At 38.8% G+C, this 21788-nt stretch overlaps 1 protein-coding gene and 3 non-coding genes across 4 annotated transcripts; all 4 read left to right on the top strand.

Annotated features, from left to right (window-relative positions):
* Window positions 1-116: 116 nt before the first annotated feature.
* On the top strand, window positions 117-20439 carry LOC128017134 (apoptotic chromatin condensation inducer in the nucleus). The gene is made up of 17 exons (XM_052602361.1): window positions 117-467; window positions 1353-1418; window positions 3219-3330; window positions 3753-3829; window positions 4379-5911; window positions 6174-6232; window positions 12555-12690; window positions 15101-15146; window positions 15546-15673; window positions 15942-16097; window positions 16611-16773; window positions 16878-17023; window positions 17575-17682; window positions 18049-18156; window positions 18276-18633; window positions 18724-18821; window positions 18902-20439. Exons 1-17 carry the CDS (start codon window positions 330-332, stop codon window positions 19223-19225), a joined length of 3756 nt encoding a protein of 1251 aa, XP_052458321.1. The 5' UTR covers window positions 117-329; the 3' UTR covers window positions 19226-20439.
* Window positions 3454-3553, top strand: LOC128017962 (small nucleolar RNA U6-53/MBII-28). Its single transcript, XR_008184653.1, has one exon. It is a non-coding gene; the product is annotated as a small nucleolar RNA U6-53/MBII-28 (small nucleolar RNA).
* On the top strand, window positions 4115-4218 carry LOC128017964 (small nucleolar RNA U6-53/MBII-28). Its single transcript, XR_008184655.1, has one exon. It is a non-coding gene; the product is annotated as a small nucleolar RNA U6-53/MBII-28 (small nucleolar RNA).
* Window positions 5976-6076, top strand: LOC128017963 (small nucleolar RNA U6-53/MBII-28). The gene has a single exon (XR_008184654.1). It is a non-coding gene; the product is annotated as a small nucleolar RNA U6-53/MBII-28 (small nucleolar RNA).
* Window positions 20440-21788: the final 1349 nt, after the last annotated feature.

Below are 21788 nucleotides of genomic sequence, written 5' to 3'. Positions count from 1 at the left end.
TGTGTATTCTACCGGCCCTTCCTTCTAGAGATCAGGACGTGGTGACGCGCTCGTGCACGACCCCAGAAGTTAAGACTCGATGGTTTACAGCAGAAACTACTGGGCATGCGCACATCAATATAACGTATTTTTTCTTACACTGTACAACAATAATTACTAATTTTGCATTCTTGTAATGGGTAGGTTTAGGGTTGGGATTGGTGTAGACGTTAATAAAACACAATCTAATAAGTAGAAAATTAAATGTACTGTTAGCTTCCGGTCTGTGCGGTATCCCGTCTAGTAGCCACAACCCCAGAAGTTCGAGCGCAGCACCCGAGTGAAGCAAAATGGCGGAGCTCGAGGATGTTACGTTAGACGGCAAACCGCTTCATTCGCTCCGTGTGGCGGATTTAAAAACCGCCCTGGAGCAGAGAGGGCTCGCCAAAAGTGGACAGAAAAATGCACTTATCAAACGGCTGAAAGGGGTAAGTTTGGTCAAAGGGTGCGCTTAAAATCGTGCGCTTGCTGTCAAGTTGACTAAGAGACGAGATCCGACCGACAGGCCAAGTATCGCCGCTTCGAGAGCGGGAATGTTTGTCGAGTCCATGCGGCTAGTTTGAATCATTTACCGCGTCGCAAAGCAATTGTTTCCCACTACGTATGCAATTATAACACGTAATTTAAACAATGCAGCAATATGGATGCTTTTTAAACAGTCTGAGGGTCATGAGAAGCCGAGAGTCGGCATCGTGCCCGCGCGTCGTGTGTTTGCAGTAGGGGCGCGCGCTTGTCAGTGTGACGCACGCGCGCCTGACACTCGCACAACGTTTATAAACATGGTAGAAATTATCATCTGTTTCTACAATTTACAAATGATACTCACGCTCGATAATCAAGTTTGGGCAATTCCTATGGGCTATTTTAACTAAATCACTCAACTAATTTGGTTTTAAATGCTGCGTTTTAGGGGGTCGGAGTCTTTCACACTTCTTTCACTCGTTCAAAATCAAGTCAAGCAAGAGAGTGTTTTTCTTTCAGCTCCTATTTTCCATCGACGATTAGCATAACGACCGGTAAATTGTCAGATTAACAGAGTCATCTGCTAAGTATGTGCTATCGATGTGAATAATTTGAAAGGCTAATGCCCCGCCCACTTCTGATATAAACACTTTATTCAGAGACCCTTCTACACGCTGACTCTTTTATCGAGACGCAAGCAGTCATGTTGTGCTGCTCGGGTAATTTAAGTGAGATAGTTTTCGTTAGTTTTTCGATAGTTTTACGAAAATGACTGTTTACTGAGTTTGAGGTGTTACGGGCATATTTTCTGTAGCTGTATTTTTGACGTGCATCATCTGCTTTGTTTGAAGGCTCTTATGTTGGAGAATCTCCAACGAACATCTACTCAAAACATTGGTCTTCAGCCCAACTCTCAGGTAAGAAAGACACCTAAACCCTTTTTTTCAATTTGTGTCTTTTATAGAGTTATCGTTTTTAGTCAAATATAGAACTGGACTACATTGTAAATTCAGCCCTCATAAAAAAACGTACTTGCAAATTATCAACGTTGTTCAGACTTGCACTTAAGGTGTTGCCTGTATTATATTACTGATAGTGGACACTTTTTAGTGTGTAAAAGGCCTTTTAGTATGTTTAAAAATGGCCATAAAATGATAAAATGCATATTTGCATAATGGATTTAGTAGGGCTGGCATCTGATGAATTAGTGCTGGACAATATGGCCAAAATTTATATAACAATATATTTCTTATTTTCGGTCGATATGAAACCGATATTCCGATATCGATATAACCACACACATAAAAAAGCCTAGTAAAAACTGCCAAGAACGCCCACAACAGATGTCTGCATACAAACTTATGAAACATTAATTTGCCAAGTCTGACACCTCATTTAAAACCATATAATAAAAAACGGCACAAATAAACAAATGTTCACATTTTTTTTTTATTTAGCTTTCATGCGAACAAGAAATATGAAATCACTGTCAAATAATCGTCTCAGACTGCCCTGATTAATATTAATATCTTTAACTTAAAACTATATGCTAATGTACCATTCATGGTACAGTCAAATTTTTTTGATGTTTTTTAAAGAATTTATTCTGATCACCAAGCCTGCATTTATTTGATCCAAAATGCAGCAAAAACAATAACATGTTGTTTTTTTTACTATTTTTACCATTGTTTTTTAATCATTTTTACTATTTAAAATAACTGTTTTCTATTTGAAAATATAAAAAATGTAATCCTGTGATTTTTAAAGCTATATTTTTTTGCATCATTAGTCCAGTCATGTTATCCTTCAGAAATCACTCTAATATTATCATTTGCTGCTCAAAAATAATTTATTATTGTGTTGAATGTTGAAGTATAATGTTTTCAGGTTTCTTTGATAAATAAAAGGTTCAGAAGAACAGCATTTATCTGAAATAGAAATCTTGTAACATTATACATGTCTTTATAATCACTTTAAAGCATCATTGATAAATAAAGGTATTCATTTCTATGATTTCTTTCCAAAAAAGAAGGAAAAAAATCATACTAACTCCAAGCTTTTAAATGTTATACTGTATAATGTTACAAAAGCTTTTTATTTCATATATAATGCTGATCTTTGGATCTTTATATTCATCAAAGAATCCTGAAAAATTACTCAACTCTTTTAAATAATGATAATCAGCATACAAGAATGATTTCTGAATCATGTGACACTGAAGACTAGAGTAATGATGCTGAAAATTTGAAAAAAGCTTTGATCACAGAAATAAATTACATTTGAAAATAAATTCAAATAGAAAGCAATTATTTTAAATAGTAAAAAATAATATATAATAAATGAAGGCTTGGTGAGCAGAAGATAATTCACCGTTCACGAATGCTACTTTATCAGATAAAATGAAATCGCCATCAAAACTTTTATGAAGACATTGCATTTAATCATTTAGCAGACGCTTTTATCCAAAGCGACTTACAAATGAGAACAATAGAAGCAGTCAGGTCAACAAGAGAACAACAACAGAATACAAGTGCCATGACAAGTCTCATTGCTTTTGAGACATTGCTTTCCCTTTATATCATAAATTAATCCCACAAATGTCACGTAGCCTCTGAACATCTATTACATGCTAACTGCAAGCTTGTCATGCTTATTGGCTTCATTAATTGTAAATGAGATGACCTTGACTGGAGTGTGCTTCTGTGTGTGTGTGTCAGATTGGAGAGGAGATGAGTCAGAACAGCTTTATAAAGCAGTACCTGGCCAAACAGCAGGAGCTCCTCCGACAGAGACTGGAGAGAGAAGCTCGAGAGGCCACCGAGGCAGATGGTAAGCAGACTCACATGTACATATACAGGTTATAACACTGACTTGACTACACCATCTGTGCTGGGATTCTTAACATATAGTGATACAGCATTATGTTTGAAGTTGCCTATGCTAATTCAGTGTTTCCAGTGATGAGCCTGCCATGCTAATACCGATGCACCAGCCTGTCTGGGTGTACGTGAGTTAACTTATCTTCTCACACTTGCAGTGTGCTCTGAGGAAATACTAGGTGGTTTTCAATGGCTGTCAAACAGTCATGTTTTTTAAATTAATTTTCTTTACCTGTGCATTATTGTGGCTGTGCATTAACGATGCTGGCTTTCTCGTGAGTGTATGCTTTCAATTTTTAGACACTTTAGATTGTAGGTGCACATTGTTTCACCTTCAAAAAAAGCATGACCATTTCAATATGCTGCTTTCAGAGACACAGAGTCCTGCTGGCCCTGAGACGGATGAACACACGACAACCAAAGATGGCACTTCTTTTCTGCCAGATAAAGTAAGCATAATTTGTATAAAACTGACCTATTTTATCTTAATATTTGCTCAAAGAAATGTATAAGTTGGAGAAGTACAGTTGTGCGCCCTATCAGATTTATTTGATCAGCAAATACACAGGCTGATTTGATTTGTGGAATGTAATGTACTTTAGTATAGATCAGATGCCCAGAACAAACATTACCTGTTATGACGACATTGGTTTTCTTTGCAAGCAGTCAGAATTCAAACCACATATATGCAATCATGTTGAAACAGTAGATAGTCTTATATTCTCATGTTGTATTTCTAATTATGAGCTTTCCATGTTAATACTGATGCACCAGAATTTGACTCTGTCCCTCTGGGTGTCAGTCAGTTCAACTAAACTTGCAGTGTGTTCTAAACAAATCTTAGGCAGTTTTCATGGACTGTTAAACTGTCATAATCCGATTGCATATTATATTACATTACATTATAACTACTGAATAAATCATTGGAGAAGGAATGTGTAGGAACATCTGCTCAGCTTTTATATATGTGTTTGATCTTTCATTTACATTGTTTTCAGCATCACATCATACACTCTCATCTGTCTGCAACCCAATCGGGTGGTGGAGGGTTGCCACAGGACCCTGGGTTAATGGGATCACACAGGTTGGATACAGGCCCTGTTCCAGTGTCTCAAGAGTCAGCTGACTCCAAAGCTGGAAGGATACGGCATCCTTCTTTCCCTCCTGGGCACGAAGAGGTCGCAACACCTTCTCCTCCACGTGCAGTCGCCTCCTTGTCTGTGCGTGTTGTTGGACAACCTGAGCGTCAAGGCCTGCCTCTCATGATGCCCCGTTCTCAAGAGAGAGAGGGAACGGCCCCGGTCGAAGCAGGTCCTGCCCACTCAGTGTTGCAGCTCAGCCGTTCCGCGAGGGCCGCAGCTTGTGCTCAAGTTGATAGTGATGACAGTGATGAGGATGATGATGACAGTGATGATAATAATGAGTGGGGTCCTACCTCTCATGTAAAAAAGAGCATCCGGACTCCTCCTGTTCACACTCCACCAGCTGCAGCCCCCCAACGATCCCGCAGAAAGCTTCAGCCACCACAGCACATCCCTCCCCAGCCTCAACCGGTCCACCAGCCGCCTCTGCAGCTCCGTCAGCCTACTCCTCCCCCATCCCCACCTCCAGAGCTCTCTTTCCCACTCCCCGACACTCCCAAACAGAGCCCAAATGACCAAGATGAGCCAGCAGGCCTAGCAGAAGGTGCTGCCCCAGGGGCAGGCGTGGCCTCTCCTCCATCCCTCAACAGACAGGAGTCCAGCTCCAGTTCTAGATCCAGCAGCCCAGAACCACGCACACGCAGACCTGGACCACTTAGCCTGCTGGTCCACAAAATGGAATCTGAAGGTGTGTTTGGCGCACAGAGGGTAGAGCTCGAGGAAGAAGGAGAGATGGAAGTTGAAAAGCAGCAAGATGGTGAAGCAGAAGTGCAAGACTCCGCTCAGCAGCTTGTCAGGCCAGGGGTGTCTGTGTCAGCACCCACAATGCCCCCTGCTCAACAAGATGCTCAAGACTCTGGACTCTTGGAGCAGAGGAGAGGTAAGCAAAAAAGTGAGGAAAGGGAGAAAGTGGATGAGACCTCTGCACCATTCCATTTGACGTCACCCACCACTCTCCCACCTAGAAGTCCACACATTTTCTCAGAGGTTCCACCACCTGATTCACTTGCATCGTCCTCCAAACCTGAGCAGATGTCGGTCCTCACATCAGGGCCGAAGTCCTCTGAAGATACTGGTATGGAGACAGAAGCCTCTGCAACGACGTCTGATTCAAAAAAACACGAGGAAGACACAGAAGTGAAAGTTGTAGAGAAAAAGCCACCTAAACCAGCAGAGGAAAGGGGACAGGCCCTAAAATCTCCTCACTCTACATCTGCAGAAAGAGAAACGGATGAAACAAGGGACCGTTCACTGAGAGAAAAAGTTAGTGAACGACGCTCTTCAACGCCAAAGCAGGCATCATCATCTGACTCTGATTCAGAATCATCATCCTCTCATTCTTCAAGCTGTCCTACACAGAATAAACCCAGCCCACCCAGCAAAAAAAAGGTATGTAACTGGCTAATCAAATCCATGTATTTTAATTCTGTTGGTTACTTCTGCCTTTGCTGTGTTCTGATGATGAGCCTGCCATGCTAATACTGATGCACCAGTCTGACTGGGTGTACATGAGTTCAGCACAACTTCTCACACTGGAAGTGTGATCTGAGGACAAACAGAGAGAGTTCATAGAAACAAAAAAGTACTTTAATGGAATGAAGTCACTGTTAATATGAATTTTGATGAAATTGTCTTGCTTTACTCCAACCAGGACGAGAAAGAGAACAGAAGAGAAGATATTCAAGAAGAAAAAAAGGCTCAATCTTCAAGGTCAGTAAAGTCTTTCATACAGTTACATTTCGAGGTCGACCTATATATCGGTTTTGCAGATTAATCGGCACCGATAGGTGATTCATGCAGCTAACGGAAAAAATTCATGCCGATAGTTTTTCTGAGTTGCATCCGCGGCTGGAAAGGCTGAGACGGTCTCTTGCGTTATTCAGTACGGGAGCTGGTGCTGTTTGATTTGACACGTGACACTGCAAACTGCAGGGACCAAGACACTTCAGACACCTGATTTAAATCTTAAGATTTAGACATCAAAACAGTGTGTATAAAACTATGCTATAGTACGTTTTCATGACATTGCTAAGAAATTAATTTGTTGACTAGATGCTGCATTAGTGGAAAAAGAACAGTAGTATGTTTGCTATCAAGGCGAAGAAGATTGCCCCACACACCCGTGCATGATAATATTGTGTATCTGCATTCTCACGGGCTGGTGATGTGTTGATTTGAATAATGACCATGTCACGCCACAGAGCACCATTCACAAAGTTTTCTATTAAATTACATTTTATTAGTCCCAAATCGTTGTTAATGTACATAATGACTTCACCCAAGGGAGTAAAATTGTGTATTACGTTTTTCAGCTAAACGTCTGTCTTTCTGTGGCTCTAATAAAACCTGTATGATTCATATAGAGAGTTTTAATATAGATTGCACCTTCTCTTTCCATTTTTTTTTTTTTTTTTTTTTTTTTTTTACATTGGACTTCAAACTCCTGTGCTGCTTTTTTGATCATTTTTCAAGTTAACTCTTAGTCATATGCATGTCATTTCAATGCAATGGCCTTTGTGTATAGATTTAAAGATTGCCATTTAGTTAGTGTTAATTTCAAACCATCTACTAATACATTTTTACATGTTAGCGTCTGTTAACATTAGTTAATGAACTATAAACCATAATGATCACTATATGATATTTAATATTAATATTTTTATTTATTTACACCGTATGTTTTTTTGTGTGTGTTTTAATAGTGTAGCACTATTATAGTTTTCATTCAGTATCAGTTTTAAAAAGTTGATTAATAGAATTAGTTGATTCATCTGTATCTGCCAGTGTGGTTCCAACCTGTTTGGTATTGGTAAATCCCATTATCGATTGAACTCTAGTTACATTGCATTATACAGGTACAAAAACACAACACTTTCAGTGTGTTTCAGTTCAACCATGCAGCTTATTTATAAATAAGCTGTGAATAAATAATTTTTGACTTTTTTTCTGGTCATCTGTGATTTAGGAAAATAATTGAATGTCTTTCTGTTCCTACTACATATGTATTTTGAAGTATTTATGTAATGCAAAAAACAAAACAAAAACTATGCTTTCAATGATCATGCAAAAAAACTGATTTTTTTTATGAGAAATGTTTATGTATGTGTATGCTCTGTAGATATTTAATCTGTGTAATGTTTTTTAAATTAATTTCTATTAAGCTCAAATAACTGGAACAGTCACAGAAGTTCATTGGTCAATGTGTGGGATGCTTGCCATTCAATTCACACACGTTTCTGTCTTTCACACCTCATATATTTTCATAACCATTGTCTCCCATTTACCATCGTTGGATTCACAGTCTAAATGCAGGACCACCCAGCATATGCAAGCTCAGAAATGCATGAGCTAAAACTGCCGTCTGTTATCATGCATAGTTTAGTGAAATTGCCCATTTGGACTCATTCAGGCCTTCTCACCAGGACATCCAGCAGATGGAAGTCACTCTTGGTCGTCTTTTCTTTATTCTGTAGGAGAGATAATGCTACAGTATATTGGTTAATGCTTTCAGCAATGTTAACAATGCAGTGTGAAGAGCCGTTAGATTTTATGACGCACTTACCTGACCTTCTTTTTCTTTATACCTGTGATCCTGACTAGGGCATTGGCCACCAGTTCTGATGAATAATTAGAAATAAAAACCAAAAACATCCTAATAAATTTCTCCTTATTTTATATACTAGTGATGTTTATAGATTCCAGGGTTTATATAACATGATTTCTGAAGTGATTCACACACTGTGATCAGTTCTTAAAGACATGTGACCAAATAAAGAGAACCTGATAAAACAAAAATGTATATATAATGTATTAAGCAAAATGATCCGACAGTGGGAAAAGTATTTGAACCACTGCTTTTCGGTACCTGGTGTATCCCTCCCTTTTAGCAGCAGAACAAACAACCAAATGTTTCCAGTAAGTGTGGATCAGTTATCAGTTTGAAAAAAAAAAAAAGTGATCACAAGTAATGTAAATGTATGCAGAAATTGGACAAAAAGGGATTATTCACCCACAAAATTGATATAGTCTCATTTGCTCAGACGTTTGACATTCCAAACCTGTATGGTTTTCTTTCTTCAGTACATCATAAAAAAATATGTATTTTAAGAAATGTCTCTGTGCATTTTTATTTTTGCCCATGCAATAGAGAGAACGGTTTGTTTACCAATATTTTTTGCAGAAGAAATATAAATGTTCCTTCTCAATAAAAATAATAATAATAATAATGTGTATAGGTTTGGAACCACGCGAAGGTGAGAAAATTATAAATGACGGAGTATATAAAAAATAATGACAATTTTAGTTTTTCCTAAAAAACTAAACCAAATTTAATGTTTATTTTAAACGTAAGAAACTTTAATTAATTAGAAAATTATTATTTTATCTGTAATTTTAACACACTTTAAAACCCATCCACGTAATAGTTAATTTGACTTTTCGAAATATGGAATGTGAGGGCGGTTGTATTTTTACTCAGGCGTTCTATACGACAGCCTGTACATAGGAGGGGGTCCTGTTCGTACTTCTCATACTTCCCCTAGTGCTGCTCAATATGGCTGCTCTGTGAGCGACGCCGTGACTGTGCCGACGCATTGCTCAAGAGAGAGAGGGAGAGAGAAAAAAAAAAACACTGCGCGTCCGCTTCTCACATTTCTTGCTACGCATCTTTGACAGGTAGAACCGGTATAAACGGCCGTCGCGGTCCCGGTTAAAGCCTGACATAATGCTGTCGGACGGCAACAAAAACGGGTAAGGGTTGAGAGAAGGAGAGGCGGTTTCTAGAAATACCCTCCGGCGCTGGTTCGGCACATCGTTTAGGTGATAGACATTTCTAATATGAGCTTAATCGATCGAGCGATTGTGTTTATACGGTGGTCCCTGTGTTGACTTTAGTTAAATGTGAAACGAAATATAGTTTTATTTCATTTTAGATGGTGTTTCTAAAGCGCTCTTCGCTGTTTAAGGCCCAGTGAGATGCCCAACGCTAAATTTTTGCCCTCAAAATGATCGAATTTAATCAGACGGCGCATATGGTGCACAGAAAAATGCTTTTGATATTGTATCTCGGTAGATTTTGAAATGCAGGCGTTTTCGTCATGATGTTGGGGGCAGGGGATAGTGTTCAGGCTCTTGGGTTCATTAAAGATGTGGGCGATTCTCGGGCGTTTTTAGTCATGAGAGAGTTATGTATCTTTAGTCTTAAATTATTATTAGAGATACCTTGTCCACGATGGCCTGTTTGAGAAAGATTGCAACATCTCAAATTATGAATAAAACAATGTTAACTACGGTTGCATTTCATCTAAGCCGATTCAACTGTGTAAAAAGGTATGCAAGCTGTTAGGCGTAGTAAACCTGTCACTTAATGCTGAAATTAATAGCCTGGTAAGGTAAGTTTCATGATCTGCATAGAGCTGTGTATTAGGTTTCAACTATTTTCTCTTGAAGGAAAGCAAATCATATGGTATTTATATGCTAGGCATTGAAAGTCCTCAAGGGGAAAAGGGGATGTGACCAATGACATCAGTGATGGAAAATAACAGAAATGTGTTTTAAGCTAGAGATCACACTTTGAAAATGCCTGTCTGAAAAAGTCGGTCCGAATACAGTATTCTTCATTAACCGTTACAAAGCATCTCAATGCGTGGAAAATGAACTCTGAGCCTGTAGTTCAGTTTGAGGCTGTCTTTCAGGTTTTCCTCTTGGTGCTTGCCAACTTTGCATTCATGTGTAAATGTTAAGTATTGTAAGCGCTTGGCTTTTCTATCCGTGGGGTATCTGGCTACCCGTCCCCCTTTCCCTCAGCATGTGTTGACTGCTTTTGTACAAAGGGAAAGCCTTGTGCTCTGAGAACCCAGAGGCAGTTTTTCCCTCCTCAGAGCAAATGGCACCATGGCTGATGTCTCTGTAGAGACCACGGTGCCTAGGTGTGCTGCACAGGTGTTTGTTTATGTATGAGAGAGATTGGTTATCTATAGAACAATGAATGCGATTCAATCACCTGTAGGTACGGGAATGTCACGAGCCAGAAAAACCTTTCCCCTGTCAGCACTTTGTGTGCCATGGTTTAAAATTAAATCAAAAGTGTTGCATACAATTCAGATAAGTCTGTTATGTGTTTAAACAGTTTTATTATTTTGAGAGCTGGTGAAGGTCATCGGATGAACACTATTTTTTCACAGGTTTGGCATTGACAAGGTTGTTTATTTTTTTAAGAAGTTTAAATAACTTAGTCATTTATTCCTATGATGGAATAGCTGAATTTTCAGCAGTCATTTCTCCAGTCTTCAGTGTCACATGATCCTTAAAAAATTATTCTTATCCTTTAATGCTCAAACTGTTCTTATGTTGAAAATTGTGCAAGTTTTTTTTTAAAAGGATTTTTATACAAAGTTAAAAAAGAACAGCTTTTATTTGAAATGGAAATCTTTTGTAACATTGTTAATGTCTTTTACTTTCAATTTTGATCAATTTAATGCATCTTTGCTGAATAAGAGTCTTAATTTCTTAAATCTTGTTGATCCCAAACTGAACTGTAGTGTATTAAGACTGTGATGTTCCTCCGTCATGGAAGTTTAGTTTGTGAAAAGCTCAAGGGCTGCAAAGCAGAACCTCTGTAATATCAAGGGGGCATTTGGTTGATTTTTATAATTTAACTTATGTATTAAAGACATGCATTGAATACATTATTAACCTGCTGTGATTTTACTGTATATATTGTACTACATATTGGTGGTATTGTGATTCATAAATGCACTGCATTTATATTCCGGTCTTTTAATTCATCTTTTTGCAGTTATTTGTTACTAGTGTTGGGCGATATGCTCCATTCACTGACACACAATATTATCATGCTAATTAAATTATTTACTTAGTTTCATAGCCTGAGAGTGAAACAACTCCAGGGTAAGGCTAAAAGCAGCCTAATGTTGGGATGTGATGTCATAAAATGTTTTTAACCCTCTCAAGCTCAAATTAAGTTTTAGTAAAAAGTTTTTAGTACTCCAGATAATATGTATCTGGAGTAATAAAGGTAGTTAGTTTTTAACTGTTGCAAATCAGCAACGCCTGCCTTGAGAGGGTTAATATGACTAAATTTCTATTTAACATAATTTAATAGAAACATTGTATGTTACTACTAATAATGCTTATATTTCCTCAGTTAAAATGAGAACATTACCATCAGAAAAAAAACATCACTGACTTCAGTCTAGCACAAGTTTATGTACAAAAACACTCCTGTTATAATCAGTGAAGCTATCAACACTTCATGATGAATGGACCTCTTATACTTGCATTGAACATACATCTGCATGAGAGAGCAGAATTCAATCAGCGAGTGCACACACTGAACAACAACAACTGGTTTCAGCGATAACTCATCTGAACACTTCTGATTGGCAACAGCATTCATGAACTCATAACACACAACACAGTAAAAACACAGAAAAAGATCTATGGCGCTAATAGGCTCTGATATTAGATGGTATTACTAGCCTGATGATAATAAGAATACAAGATATGCGACTTCTCGTCAAAGGCGTCAGCCATGCTCAGACCCAAAAAGGTCCACTGCCCAACACAAAATTATTTGCTGTATGCATAAATTATATTTTTCGCGTTAACCGTCACAGCCTTAATACTTGGCTCCTGCAGAGTCTAGCATCAAACACACAAGACCAAGCTAATATTCAGGACTATTTAAAAATGATGAACAGGTGTGTTGGATAAGGGTTGGAAGTCAACTATGCAGATCACTGGCCCTCCAGGACTGGAGTTGACTAGCCCTGGTGTATACAGACCTTGGTTACAAATTTAAAAAGATACATATGTATTAGATTTTTTTCCTCAATGATTTCAAGTTTTATTACCATGGCATATACCATCTTGTTTATGTATGTGTGCGTTACGCTGGCAGTGAGAGTCATTTAACCCAGCAGTTATTTATAGAGTGACCCAAATCCCCCAGCCTCAGCCACCTCACCCCTCACTCTCTTTCTGTCTCTTTCTCTTGTTCGGTGACTTTCTCTAGGGAGGTAAAGCAGGAAGCTCTCTCTGAGCCTGCAGGCCAAGTTGCGATGGAACTGGAGGGCCGCTCTCTTTCAGAGCGCGCTATACAGCAGTCTGACCACCAGGGAACAGAGACCAGCAACACCCGCCCAGAGGAGGTAAGAAGGCCCACAGAACAAAGAACCAGTGGAAACTATAACCCTGAAATATGGGCAGGGGTAACTGAAGTCTATAAGGCAGTTCTAGCTCAAGTGATTTTTCAAATGTATTGTCTGTCTTTAGATTTAATTCAGGATTGGATACAAGACTTCTGTTTCCATTATCCTCTTCTCTTTTTCCTTTTACTCCATAGCAGCAGTGTCTGGGGGATGCGTATGCCTAATAATGTGTGAAATTAGACACTGTTGAGGTCATTGTGCGTGGATGAATCAGTGCTAATTTTTAAAGTGCTGTTTAACATTTTGATTTTAAGCCTTTTTGTACGTAAATCCTGCTGAGACGAGTTAAAATGGCCATCCATCAACCACCTAAGTGATAGAGACCAACAAATTTTATTTCAACAAATATTTTTAATTGTGGTGCTTTATAAAAGTTTAGAGAGACAACTGATTTTCGGGACATTCTCAGACTAATGACCCTTATTTGAGAAGTTGCATATCTAAAGTCACCCCTTTATAAAACAATTCCTTATCATATATTTTGCCATAAGTGTTTAGTTAAACAGTGCAGTGTGTATTTGAGTTGTAGTGAGCAGAATGATAGAGCCTGGCAACATGTAGTTTAAGATGTAGGCTTTAGTCTCTCTCTGTCCTCTCTTTTTCCAGCTATTTCTCTCTCTCTCTCTCTGCCCGTGTCTCTCACTCTTGTTCCCTTTCTCTTTTTATCTCTGGATCTGGTAGTATGACTGTTTTGTGGTTTAAAATCCCATTGATTGCTTTGTTGTGAAGGTGCCCTCCCCTCTTCCATTGCTCATACTGGTACCTGCATACTGCCACCACCTCTTCTCCTCTGCCACCTCCATCACCTGCCCCGCTATGCCCAAGCATCTCAGCTGTACCTGAACTAGGCCCCCAGAGTCGCCACTGCACACTTAGCCTGATGGAACCTGCAGGATCATTGGCTACTGCCTCGTCATACAAAACTGATGTGGCCTCCTGATGGGACTGCTTAAGAGAAGCTGAAACAGCTGGTGAGACGCGGGAGGCGTCAGTCGTCAATCGTAGTATGCCAGAGAAAGAGTGATGCTCACCAACAGAGACATTTTTCAGAGCGTTTACACTGGTCAGACGCAAGCATCAGATGGACTTCTCCTGCCAGAATGATGGGAACACAGCTGTCTTGATGCCTCCTGCTGTTTTTGCTCACACTTCAGTACTCGATTGAACTGATATGAACTGATTACACAGACATCTGCTGTTTCTCACATGCCTGTAGGCTGGTCTCAGTGAGTCGAACATTCTGAGATAATGAAGCGAGACTTATGGATTCATTTACTACAAACAATTTTTCCTTTAGTTTTGAGTCTCATCTGTTTGTCAACAGCCTTTTTGTATTTTTTTAAAGGACTTCTCTTGACACTTTAAATACAAATGGACTTCATTGGATATTTCAGAGAACTTTATGCTCCTGGCTAATTGAAAACAAACAAAAAACAGCCTTCCTGTTTCTGCTGTTACCCAGATTAACTTGTGGATGGCACACTGTGTGTACAAAGGACTTGATGCAGATGATAAAATGCTATGACAGATTATTACCAGACTTTTGGCTGGTCAAACTTCATGTGTTTCTTATTGGTTCATAGTGTGGATGCTGTCTCCCCAGCCAGCGTGGACACTGGGAGTTTTTTTTTTTTTTTTTTTGCCACAGACTTCCGTTGCTTCCTGAACATTCAACAAAAACTTTAAAGACTTTTTCAAAGACCATTTGAATCACAATTCCAACCACAACAGCCAGAAACAGCTATTGAAACATTGAAAAAGTGCAGTTCCAGTCAGCCGGCCAATCAGCATGCTCAATTGTGATCGTATCTCGCCCTCACTCCGCAGACTCCTCTGATTGGACCTTTGTTGCCTAGATACAGTGCACACTGCTGTGCGGTTGGGCCATAGCCAAGCCAGAGAGGAATCAGGTGTCAATGGTACCAGGAAAACCCTTTTTCCCAAGAAGTATTTGTTTTTAAATAACTTAAAATGGAAAGAAGGTTTATTGCTTTATTAACAGTGAGGTTAGAGGGTGTTAGTTATCATATATTTTACAGCATATATGGGAAAGTAGGGAATTTGGTCAAGCATGTGTAAGTTGAAGTCATGTTAAAGTAAAAACTAAAGCAATAGCAAATATAAGGGATTTTAAAATTCAGAAACCGTTTATAATAATGATGGGATTCTCAAAGCGTCTGTTTGTCAAAGCATCTGTACATTATTGGTGTAACTGATAGCTGTGCATCTGTTCTTCCCCCTCTCCTTTCTCTCGTTCCCCTCCTTTTCCCAATGTTTCTGTGTGTGTGTGTGTCTCTTCCTCCACACATCCACTGGGATCTTGTTTCTCCTTCTTTCTATTTCATTTCAGAGCTCTGCCGTAAAATCATTTGCTGCCCGCAAGATCTCCCTCAGCAGTAAGTGTCTTCAAAATGTTACCTTTTTTTACCCTTTAAAAAATTATTTAAACCTGTTGATTTAAAACAGTAACCAGTAACTTAGGCAGGATGCTGTCTTCAAGTAGTTTACAAAGTGTTAAATAAAGTGAAAATAAATTCAATTCCACCAAAATCTGTCCGTTCCTTCATGTGGCTTTATTGAAACCAGTCTATTGCAACGTCTTGTGATGTGCATAATGCATAACGCTTGCTCAAGTATGCTTGAAGCTGAATTAATTTGTAAGACCATTCCATTGCAAAAGGTGCTTACAGGGTCAGTTAGGAATTATATGCTTTGCTATGCTCCTTTACCAGTCATTTACAGCTGTATCTGTTTCTAGGTTTTGCGATTTTGTTATTAATTTTCTTTGGCACTAGGTAAAACAGAAATAGCGTCGTCTGAGGCAGAGCCAGTGGGTGGAGCCAGCAGGAAAAGAAGATGGGGTTCTAGTACAGCTGTCACTGCCAAGAAGCCGTCAATCAGCATCACCACTGAATCGCTGAAGGTAAGTTATCCAAGACCGCTCCCACATTACCTTAACAGATACATGATTAATCACTACCTGCTTTTGACAGCCTGAAATTCAGTGTTACAGGTTCAGTGTTGCAGTATTCTCAAGTTTAATTGAGCGGAAATCTTAAATATATGGACTTTGTATAGTATGGACAAAATTGATAACTGAATTTAATTGTCAGTTTTATGTTTAATAGTACTGCATAAGAGTATTTTTACATAACTTTGCTCTTTTACTTAACTACAAAACTCTGTTACAGACTCTAATTCCAGACATCAAGCCCCTACAGGAGTTGGTGGTCGAGCTGCACCCAGATGAGGGGCGTCTCTCTGTGGATGAGGACTTATCCGGGCCTCGTGAGCGAGAGGAACCAGAGGAGGATCAGGGACTCAAGATCAGACGCACAGTGACACAGGTGAGCAGGACAATGGCTTGTAGCTGACAAAACAAATATTAAAGGGATAGTTCACCCAATAATGATCATTTTGTCACTTACGCTCAAGTTTCAGACCTATATGAATGTATTTCTTCTCCTTAAAACAAATGATAATTTGCTAGGCCTGATTTACTTCCATAGTATTTATAAAAATAATAATAAATCCATACTGTGAAAATACAGTGGAAACCTTCCACTGGTTTGGTTATCCGCATCCTTCAAAATATCATCTTTTATGTTTAACAAAAGAAAGAAACTCTTAATGGTTTGGAATAACTAATGGCTGAATAAATGATGACAGAATGTTGATTGTTGGGTGAACTATCCCTTTAAGGTTTGTCTTTGGTACTATGAACAACAGCAGAAATACCTTAAACATGCTTTTAATCCTTTTAAAAAGTTAAATGGCTTATTAATTGAAGAGTGAATATTTTTGTAGGAAAGCACTCTGATATTCAGTGAATGTTTTTGTATCAATAAACTTTGGTCCAGATTGTTCCATCTGATGGACAGGAGAATGGGCAGAAAGACATGGAGGAGGAGGAGGAGGATGAAGAAGAGCAGAAGTGGACTAAAGGAGAGACAGAAAAACAAAGGAAACAGGAGAGCTCCCCTGACGCTTCCATGGAAATACATGACGGCGAGTCCAAGAAAGGTGACCGGCTATGATTTGCTAGTTTCATTTTAAGTAATCTTAACATTTTTTTTTTTTTTTTTTTCTTCAAGCAGGATTATAATTGTTTTTTTTCTCTCTCTCAGTCACTCCCAGTGATTCTTTGGTTCGCCGCTCCATCAGTCAGCAGAACTCAGGCGTGTCCATAACTATTGATGATCCCATACGGACGGGTCGCCAGCTCTCTCCTCCTCGCGGAAAAACTTCCAACATCATACACGTCCACAATCTGGTAAGCACTAGATCAGGTTGCTCATTTCACTGTTCACTGTCTTACTATAATGTTGGGATGTAATTTCTATGTAAAATAATATGACCATATGAATGACAGCACTTGAATGAACCAAATGTGTGGCAGCACTTCCCCCTGAAAAAATATACCTGTATATAATGTAATTATAAAACAGCAGACGGGCTGATTAAAATGCAGATTCATTATCTGCCAGCAGGAGGCACTTTAGGAGTGGCGGAACTAGCAGCTTCCTGTAAAGGCTGTAAACAACTGCTATTTTATCAGGCTTTATAAGAAAGATTAAATGAAAATGTCATCGAAACTTCTGAAGACAATAGGTTCCCTTCGAAGATACATTCATATAAAAACACCCATGTGGCGTTTTGACTGAAACGTACAGCGCTCATTTATTCAATAAAGTCGATGCCTTTTGGAAAATCTTTTTGTGGCAGGCCTTGAGATCTACTTGAGATCAGATATGTTTTGTTTTGAGATTGAGTCTAGAGGATTTACTGCTCTTTTGACCCTTGATCTGAACGTTTCCTCTTTAGGTGCGACCTTTCACCTTAGGGCAGTTGAAGGAGTTGTTAAATCGGACAGGTAAATTGGTGGAGGAGGGTTTCTGGATTGATAAGATCAAGTCTCACTGCTGTGTCACAGTAAGTTATAATTGTTATTATTATTATTATTTCTGTGATTCAAAAGTTTGGAGTCTGTAAAATTTTGTTTTTGAAAGACTTTTTTTTGTAATAGCAGAAAATTGTGAAAAATATTTAAAAATATATATATATAAAAATATTTCACTATTACTTTGTTTTCTTCTGTATGTTTGTTTGAATGCAGCATTGGTGAGCATCTAAGACTTGAATAAAAAAATCCTACTGACCCCAAACTTTTGACCAGTAGTGAATTTTATTCATTTTGTATTGCTTATCCTCTTCTGATATAATCTCATTGTTCATTAGAGATATTATATTGTGCCTTTAGTTTTCTTTTAACCTCCATTCTGTCATGTTCTCTCTCAGTACTCCACTGTAGAGGAAGCTGTGGCCACTCGAGAAGCACTGCATGGTGTGAAATGGCCTACAAGTAATCCCAAAGTACTACGTGTGGATTTTTGCGAGCAGGATGAGGTCTGAAAAATTTGCACAAATCTACCTCATTTGCTTTCTTTGCTGTCTGGCATTCTCATGTTCCAGTATTTTAATTAAACTCTGCACCCTTGTCAATTTGTATTTTGTTCGATCTTCAGTTGGACTTCCATAAAGGTATCGTGTCCAGTGACCGTGCAGTTGAAGGTCATGACCCTCACGCCTCAGGAACTTCAGCTCGCCCTGCCGCCCATCACCCACTTCCACCTGCAAATCACGAAAAAGAGAAGGAACGAGAAAGAGAGCGAGACGGAGGAGCCTTAGCTGTGAGAGACCAGTGGGCAGAGAGGGAAAGAGCGATGGAGAGGAGAGAGAGGACCCGTTCTGAGCGGGAGTGGGACCGGGATAAAATCAAGGACTTCGGGAAGGAAGACCGAGACCGAACGAGAAGGTCACGATCGCGAGAGCGAAGACGCAGAGAGAGAGGCAAGAGCAAAGAGAAGAGAACAGAGAAGAAGGGTGAGGAAAACTAAATCTTTTGGAGTGTTTAATGTCACTTTTTCTTCTGTCTTGACTTTATTTGACATTGTCTCCCACTTTGTTTTCCAGATAAACCAGAAGAGCCACCTGTAAAGCTTCTTGATGACCTGTTCCACAAAACTAAAGCAGCTCCCTGTATATACTGGTTACCCCTCACAGACGAACAGGTTAGGATGACTTCCTCTAGTCGAAATCACACAGCACCCTCTTTTTTTCCTTTTAATTTAAGTCCTTGCTTTTTTCCCAGGCGACACAAAGAGCTCTAGAGCGTGCTGAGCGCATAAAGGAGCGAGAGAAGAGGAGGAAGGAACTCCAGGAGGAAGAAGACAAAAAACAAGAAGAACAGAAAGAGCGAGCAAAAGGTCGCGATAGAGAGGGTGGTAATGCAGGTGTTGTGAGACGTTCAACTGAGGGAGAGCGAGACAGAGGGAAGGAAAGAGAGAGAGAAGGGGGCAGAGAGGCAGAAAAGAGGAGAGACGGCCACAGAGGCCACGGTAGCGACTCCAAACCTGTAGTGGGGAGCAGACGCTCACAGAGCCGTAGCAACACCTCCAGAGACAGACGACACTGAGTGCACGAGCGTGGATGGGTTTGTAAGATCAGAGTCGTCAGCATGGTGACAGCTCCAAGGATGATGAATGCATGATGGATTGGTCACCCTAAAAAAAATTACGTTTTGTCATCTATTCACCCATGTTTTTTATGGAAAATAAGGTATTTAAAAAAAAAAAAAAATAAATAAATAAATATATATATATATATATATATATATATATATATATATATATAATATGTGTATGATTCAGCTTTTTTTGTCCATACAATGAAGTCGGAATAACACTTTATTTGTATTGCCAAAAATAAAAAGTAATTTTGCTGAAAAAATAAAATATTTACCTGTTTCATAGAAGAAATGGGTTTGGAATAACATGAGGGCGAAAGACAACCTATTTGTTTTTTTATATCCCTTTAACATTTATTTTTCCTAATTATGTCATCAGTGTTTCACAGCACCTGCACACGTCTCAGTCACTCAGTTTTAAACTTTTTTTTTTTTTTTTTGGTCTTTCCATAAATCTCAATTGAAGCGGGACTTATCCCAATAGAGGGACTGCTGAAAGTTATGTTCAAAGTAAAAAAATAATCTTATGGATGTGTGTGTTTTAGTGTGCTGTCTAAAGCTCACAAAGTCAAAAGAAACTATGAGAATATGAGTCATATTTTCCCTCTCTCCATTCCGGAGTCGTCTTTTATTCATAGTTTAACTAGTGCCACTTAAGGCTATAGGGTCATTAATTCATTGTGTAATTATGGGATTTCTTTTTCTTTTTAGCCACTGTATTCAGATTCAATTAATATATTTCCAAATATATTTAATTCTAAATTAAAAGTCCCCTATCCAGATGTTTGGGCCACTGTTGTGAGTTAATGGAGTCAGTCCTGCCGTTGACGCTGATCTCACTGAAGGTTTTTTCATAAGGTCTGAGTTTATTAAAATGACTACTGAATTTCCAATGCTATGAACCACACTGTAGATTCATTTGTTAGATTCTCTTCTCCACCCTCCTCTGTTCTTTTCCCTGGTCTTATGAAGTTTACTGTTCAACTCTGAATCAGACAAGGTATAAAATTGACCTTTATAGAGAAGATAGCAAGAGGCCTTTTAATATTATTTTAATGTTGTAGTTTTGAAGATCTATTTCAAAAGATTCTCTTTTTGGATTATTTTCTTTATGAATGTGCAGAATGTAAAAAGAATAATAAAACAATAAGAAGGAAATTGTTTCTATTTTTGTGATGTGTTTTCTTGAAATGCTAAGAATAATTGCAGCAGTTTGAGTGAATGCTACACTGAAGATTATCATGTCAGCAGTGAAATCCAGGTGCAGGTGTGGAAAATGTATTTTAAGACAGGGAGGTTATGGAAGACCTATTTTGATTGTTTTCACAGGCCCGCAATATATATGTGTATAGATAGATTGAGATATGCTTTCATTTTTTTCATTTTTTTTTTCATAAGGTTTGTTCGGCTTGAAGTGGCGCGCGCGCAGATCAATCGGCGTTTAAAAGCAAGCAGATCCGTCTGCTTTCGCGGTACTTTGATGTCATACACCGATCGATCTGTGCAGCCGAATGATGTTGAACGTGACGTAGCCAATTGAATGCAGTTAAAGTTACATACCTGTAAAATTCAAGAGTTTTGGGAGAAAACGCTCCTGTATGTTTTTGTCTCATATTTATATTATGCAACATTACACAAGTACACGTGATACTGATTTTTTTTTTAGAATCAAAGAGTTTTATTACCAAGTTATTACACACACAATTAATTAATCTTGGTGTCAGGATCTTTTAATAGCCCTTTTCCTCACTTTGAAGGTGTAAAGTCCTTGGAGGTAGGGAAGAGGGGCACCAGTTATCCTCTCAGCAGTCCTGACCATCTGTTGTAGTCTCTTGATGTCTGATTTGATAGCTGAACCAAACCAAAGAGTTATAGATGAACACAGGATAGACTGTAGAAATGTGTGAGCAGCTCCTGTGGCAGGTTGAACTTCCTTAACTAGCGAAGGAAATACAGTCTATGTTTTGCCTTTTTCACAATAGAATCAATATGAATGTTCCACTTCAGGTCCTGTAAGCAGACTCGTCTCTGTTGTGTATGAGGCCGATGACTGTTGTGTCATCTGCAAACTTCAGGAGTTTGACAGAATTGTTTTTAGAGGTGTAGTCATTTGTGTACAGGAAGAAAAGCAGTGGGGAGAGAACGCAACCCTGAGGGGCACCAGTGCTGGTTGTGAGGGTCCTGAATTTGAGTTTCCACAGTCTCACTAGCTGTTGGCTGCCTCTCAGGAGGCTGGTAATCCACTGACAGATGGAGGTGGGCACAGAGAGCTGGGTCAGTTTGTCTGGGAGAATATATTATATATACATACAACAGTTCAGTAAACGAACAAATCGAATGAATGAATGACTCAGACTAATACATTAATCACCTACTGGCAGTTTTAGTTTCTCATTCATTTAAATTAATTTAAATATAATTTCTTATTTACACATTATTAATAAAATAAAATTAAGAAAATCCATATTGATAAAAAACAAATTAATGTCACATGTAATGGTTTAAAACTCAA

This window comes from Carassius gibelio, chromosome A7, assembly GCF_023724105.1.
Source record: "Carassius gibelio isolate Cgi1373 ecotype wild population from Czech Republic chromosome A7, carGib1.2-hapl.c, whole genome shotgun sequence".
NCBI lineage: Eukaryota > Metazoa > Chordata > Actinopteri > Cypriniformes > Cyprinidae > Carassius > Carassius gibelio.
This window is presented reverse-complemented; position numbering and strand designations above follow the sequence as displayed.